The sequence below is a fragment of the Vombatus ursinus genome, unplaced genomic scaffold (assembly GCF_900497805.2).
Source record: "Vombatus ursinus unplaced genomic scaffold, bare-nosed wombat genome assembly UNPS02014786.1, whole genome shotgun sequence".
Classification (NCBI taxonomy): Eukaryota; Metazoa; Chordata; class Mammalia; order Diprotodontia; family Vombatidae; genus Vombatus; species Vombatus ursinus.
In genome coordinates this window covers 21,472,022-21,478,007 of record NW_020954564.1, presented here as the reverse complement: position 1 = coordinate 21,478,007, position 5,986 = coordinate 21,472,022, and the positions used below count along the sequence as shown (strand labels likewise).

The following is a 5,986-nucleotide window of genomic DNA, read 5'->3' as shown; positions in this document are numbered from 1 at the left end:
TCTTTCTTTCTTTCTTTCTTTCTTTCTTTCTTTCTTTCTTTCTTTCTCTGAGTTCCCTACCACAGATAACATTTCTGGCAAATATGTTCAGAGTTAGATCTCTCTTCTCTGGAGATGTTTCTCCCTCAAGTGTCTCATCCTAGCTCTATTACCAATAAGTACCACCCCTATTTAAAAAAAAATGCCTGTGTAACATTGTTTATAAAAGACAAGATAAACATTTAAAACAAAGAAAGGGAGACCAAATAAGAAGCTTTTCTCTCACACAGAAGGAAAGCCTTCAGGTTTCCAAGAAGAAGTCTAAGAGGGGGTGAGGAAATATATAGGATTACCACCTTGGAATCTATAGTGGGGAAGAGGGTAGTAATGTAGCATCTGTACTAACACACTTTCTGCCAATAGACTAAAATGACTCTGACTTATCTCCCAGAGTCCTGGCCTAGCTCTGTGTAGAGGCTGCCTTCCCTTTTTCAGCTCCATATGTCTTGTACATACTGAGTGCTGGGTTCCTCTATGAATCTGAATTCCACCTGGACTTAATTTTTTTTAACTTTTTTTTTGGATTAGGCAATGGGGTTAGGTGACTTGCCCAGGGTCACACAGTCAGTACGTATCAAATCTGAGGCCAGATTTGAACTCAGGTCCTCCTGACTCCAGGGCCGGTGCTGCATCCACTGTGCCACCTAGCTGTGCCTGGACTTACTTTTAAAGTTCACCCGGGGCTTCATCGTCTATCACTATTTGTTCTGTCCCATTGTTCCTTAATTCACTCAAGGGATATGATTATACCTCATAAAAGGATTGCCTAGGTGGCTACATATTTATAGTTTAAATATCTTGTTATCAGCCCCCTTTCAGTAATTTAGACTCTGGGTTTTCAAGGACCAAATTTCTTTACATATACAAAATGAATATAAGGTATTCAGTTTTAGGAGAGAGAGAGTGCTGGCAGCTTGGGAAATCAGGAAAGGCTTCATGTAGAAGGCAGTAATTGAGCTGAATTTAGAAGGAAAGCAGGGATTTAAAGGAGCAGGTGTGGAGAGGGTATATATATAAATTATATAGGCAGTAATTAAGCTGAATTTAGAAGGAAAGCAGGGATTTCAAAGAGCAGATGTGGAGAGGGTGTATATTCTAGGAATGAAGGATAGCTAGTGTAAAGGCAAAGAGATGAGATAAGGAGTGTTCTTTGTGAGAAAAACCAAGAAAGTCAGATTGGCTGGACCATAGAGTGTGGAGGGAAATAATGTGTATCAACGCTGGAAAGGTGGGAAGGGGATAATCAGTCAATAAACATTTATTATGTGCCTTCTATGTGCCAGACGCTGTGCTAATCACTAGGGACATGAAAGACAGTCTCTGCCCTTACAAACAAGCTATATGCAGAAGAAATAGGAAAGAAGGAAGACACTAGAATTAAAAGTAGTTAGGAAAGGCTTCCTATAGAAGATGGGATTTTAATTGGGACTAGGAAGTCAGAGAATCCAGTAAGCTGAAATGAAGGGGAGAATTCTAGGCACGGGGGACAGTGAGAAGAAAAGAATAACCTGGGATAGTAGTAAAGGGCTTTAAATGACATACAGAGGAGTTTATATTTGATCCAATAGGTAAAAGAGACCCACTAGAATTTATCAAATGGGGAAAGGGGAAAGGGGAAAGGTGATGGTGACATGGTCAGATCTGCACTTTGGGAAAATCACTGGAGTGGAGGCTGGAGTGGAGTGGAGAAAGGCTTGACAAAGGAAGACCAGATAAGAGGCTGTTGCAAGAGTCCAGGTGAGAGGTGATGAGGACCATTATTATGGTGGTAGCTGTGTGAGTAGAGAGAAAGGGGCATTTTAAAGAGATATTATGGAGAGAGTGATGAAAGATTTTGAAAATTGATTGGATATATGAAGTGAGTGAGAGTGAGGAGTCAAGAATGAAACTGAGGATGGGAATCTGGGTGACTGGAAGGATGGTGTCATCCTGGATAATAAGAGGGAAGTTGGAAGAGCAGTAGGTTTGGAGAGAAAGAAAATGAGCTCTGCTTTGGAAATGTTGAGTTTGAGAGGCCTACAGGACATCCATTTTGAAATGTACAATAAGAACAAAAGTCAGAAAAAAGGAGCCATCTGTACAATTACTCCCCAATTAAAAAAAAAATCTGTAGACATGTGAGTAGAGAAAGAAATAATGACTTTGCATAATAGGCATCCATTTCAGAGTAGATAACAAATTATAACAAACCAACATGATTCAAGCAAAGGTCATAATTATAAAATCACAAAGTCAGGCTATTGCCAGACTAGAGAATGGCAACATTACTATATTGCCTTTGAGATTAATTTGTCTATAATGTGTTACAAAATAAAGTCTGAATAAAGAAATTATAAAATGATAACTGCTTTAGCATCCATCATAAACAATGTTTCCACATAATGAACATAAAGTCATTATGATTCTACAAAAATATCTAAGTGGGTTTTTAAATGGAAAAATCAGTCCATGTCTCTGGGCCTTACTATCCCTATCTATAGAAGGAGGAGAATGGACCAGATCTCTAAGTGCCCTTTGCAGCTCCAGTATTCTGTGATTCTATGTAAATGTGTGTGTGTGTGTGTTCGCTTTTCAGAAAAGCTGTGGGAGAAAAATGTTTGTATGGATCTCCTGTTAACAGAAGCATGCCAGTTTATAGTAGTTTATTGGGTAACACACAGCTTTGTGGTTAACAGGATTTGTAATTGTACATCACAGCATCATTGAGAAAGAAGTTTACTAACAACATCAGCAATTGGAATGGCGAAGAAATAGTTGGTGGCAGAATTCATATGGAGATTGTGATCACTGAGGAATTAAAATCATCTGAGTTAGAGATGATGTATGGTATAGTGAGTAGAGAGCCAATTCAGGAAAATCTGGGTTTAAGTTCTGCTTGACACACACTAGCAGTGTGATCCTGGACAAGTAACTTCACCTTTCAGTGCCTCAGGTAACTTTCCAAGTTTATAAATTGTAAAGCAGGTACTTATCTGCCTTGACAGTAGGGATTTCCTTACTCAAAGTTCCCTCTACTAATGAAATCACAGATTTGTTGTTGTTTTTTTTTTAAAAGAATTACTATGGTATTTTGTAAATGAATTTTTTAGAATAAATGTAATGAAAACTACATTGGCTATGTTGTTTCCATAGGTTCTAATAGTCTTCAATATTAGCTAGTTTAAGAAGTTAAACTTTTTTTCTGAAAAATGAAAATTCTTTTTTTTCTTTTTTGGTGAGGCAATAGGGGTTAAGTGACTTGCCCAGGGTCACACAGCTGACTAAGTGTCAAATGTCTGAGGTCAGATTTGAACTCGGGTCCTCCTGACTCAAAGGCTGGAGCTCTATGCACTGCGCCATCTAGCTGCCCCCAAAACAAAAATTCTTAATGAAGAATTAAAAATGCTTCTTTAAGTACCTATATATAGGCCCAAGGGACACAATATTTACTGTATCTAATAAAGCACATGATTTTATTTTTGTTTTCAGAGTTGTTACATCATCCTATGATAAAACAATAAAGGCTTGGGATATGGAAAGAGGACAAGTTCTGGTCTGTATTGCTGTTTTTCTTTTTCTTGTTCAGGAGTACCTACCCTGCTTATCCCTAATTGGACTTTTGGTATACTATAATGATAGCAATGTTTACTTTATTTTCATAGTAGCATAGGTATTGACCAAGCAATCAACAAAGATTTGTTGAATATGTGCTAAATGCTCAGTTCTGTATTCAGCTATGCGTTGGGGGAAACAGAAGTATAAGACTTGTACCTGTTCTCTAGGACTTGACAAGCTGAAGAGGGAGGCATGACATTCATAATGTAACAGTAAACAATTACAATACAAAGACAGTTGCTAAGTGCTATATGGTAGGAAAGGTTTCAAGTGCTGTACTTAAGAGAAAGAGAACAATAATAAGTCTTGGAGTAGTCAAGGAAGGCTTCATAGAGGAGATGTCATTTTAGCTGGGTTTTAAAGGATAGGAAGAATTTGGATGAGCAGAGGGGACTAGGGAGGGAATTCCAGAAGTGGGAAACCTCATGAACAACAGAATGGAGGTAGGACTGAGCAAAATACATTTATTGGACAGTGAGGAGACTGACCTAGCTAAAGTGAAGCATTTGTTGAGGATTAGTGGGAAATCAAGTCTGATGGTACAAATGGGATTACATTGTGCAGGGTCTTAAAAGTCAGGTAGAGTTTATATTTGGGAGTCAATGAGGAAGGAATAATATGATAATAATAATGTTCAAAGAAGACGAGTTTAGCAGTCATGTGTAGAATGGATTAAAGAAGGAAAAGTCTGGAGTTTGGCAAACCAGGCAGGAGGAAATCAAACAATGATCCTGACTTGTGTTGGTGAGGGTCCTGACCATAGTGATGGTGGTGAGAATGAAGACCAAATGCATATGAAGGAAACTTTGATGGAAAAATAGGCAGGATGTAGTAACTCTCTGGATGTGGTGGGATGAGCTAGAGGGAAATATGAAAGATGACTCAGGGTTGCAGACTGTTATTAGGAGGTAGTGGAGCCACTGATAGAAACAGGTGACTTAATAGCAAAGATGAGTGACAATAGCCATTGTATTATAGATACAAGTGACTCTAGTTAGAAGTCTCAGTTTTAGCCTGTAAAAAACAACTTAAAAAATGGGTTATTTGAGGTGTGCTTTGTAAATGAGATAACCGAACAAGAGAATGAACATAAGATAATACTTTCTAACACAAATGGATCAACATTTTTGGCTCCTGCTCAGTTCAAGTACCATGATGATTAATGTAACCAAAACCACAGAAAGAAGCAAATCTGTATTATTACTTCTTTGATTTCTCTTGATGTAAGATAGTCTGACAAGAAGTTGATTGAATCTGAATATGCCTTATCTGTTCTTTTCCAGTGGTCTTTCAACCATGAAAGCATTATACTTTCATGTAAAATTTCTTATGATGGTAGATATGTGGTCTGTGGTTTGGATGTAGAAAATGCAATCTGTGTCATTGATGCAAATAATGGGAAAGTCATCACATTTGTCAGAGGTGAGTACTTTATGCAAGGGGGTGTTTTATTCCATTATTTGTTATACATACTTGCATTATATCTTGTTATTTGGTTGTTAATGAGTTTTGATTGCTTTGTATGATGAAGCATTCACAAGAAGAAAAAGAAACCTGACCTCCTTTGAAGGCTGGGATGTTTATCAAGAAAAGCAAGGAAAGACAAAATTGAGACTTATTTACCTATCATATAATTGGTCCTTTTCATCCAATCATTTGTTCCTTCAAACTGAAATAAGTGTCAGCATTTAATCTCTATCATGGAAGAGGTCTCCTAGCTTCCTCGAGCATTGAAATCTCAGTCTTAATTTTGGCCTTGTTTCAGTCAACTGGTGTTATAAACATAAGACAATTTTGAGATTTTTTCATCTTTTCCAAAATATAATGAGTAAGTAAGAAATTCTGCTTATCTTAGAATCACCACAATTTGTAGAAATGATTGAATGCACTGTTTCAAACATCATTATGTTGATCATCTGTACTTAACTAATAATAATGATTGTTATTATAGTAGCATTTATTATGTTATTATAACATTTATTAAGTTTCTTCTATGTGCCAGGTCACAGTGCTAAGTGTTTTACAATTATTTCATTTGATCCTCACAACAACTTGGGAGTAGGTGCTATTATTATCTTCATTTTATAGCTGAGGTAACTTGTCAAACTCTTTCATCTGGATTTACCATTGGCCAGGTTGTCTAATAAATCCTCCCCTGAGTATTCACCCAACATTTGGGGTCCTTTCTCTAGGTCTCTTGACTTTACAAAGGTTCTAGTGCAACATATAGCCTATTCATATGTTATCTCTCATATGTTGGAGAGGGGTGTCTGGACACTGCCCTTTATGGGGAGACAAAGAGAGAAAGAGAGAGAGAGAGAGAGAGAGAGAGAGAGAGAGAGAGAGAGAGAGA

The 5,986-nt window shown here is 37.4% G+C and overlaps 1 protein-coding gene across 1 annotated transcript in view; it reads left to right on the top strand.

Moving 5' to 3' along the window:
• The window catches only part of LOC114047402 (WD repeat-containing protein 88-like), a 57,132-nt gene that overhangs the window by 20,354 nt on the left and 30,792 nt on the right, over nt 1-5,986 (top strand). The window contains exons 4-5 of the mRNA XM_027868230.1: nt 3,508-3,571; nt 4,917-5,055. Coding sequence (XP_027724031.1) covers nt 3,508-3,571; nt 4,917-5,055 — 203 coding nt within the window. The remainder of the gene's footprint in view (nt 1-3,507; nt 3,572-4,916; nt 5,056-5,986) is intronic.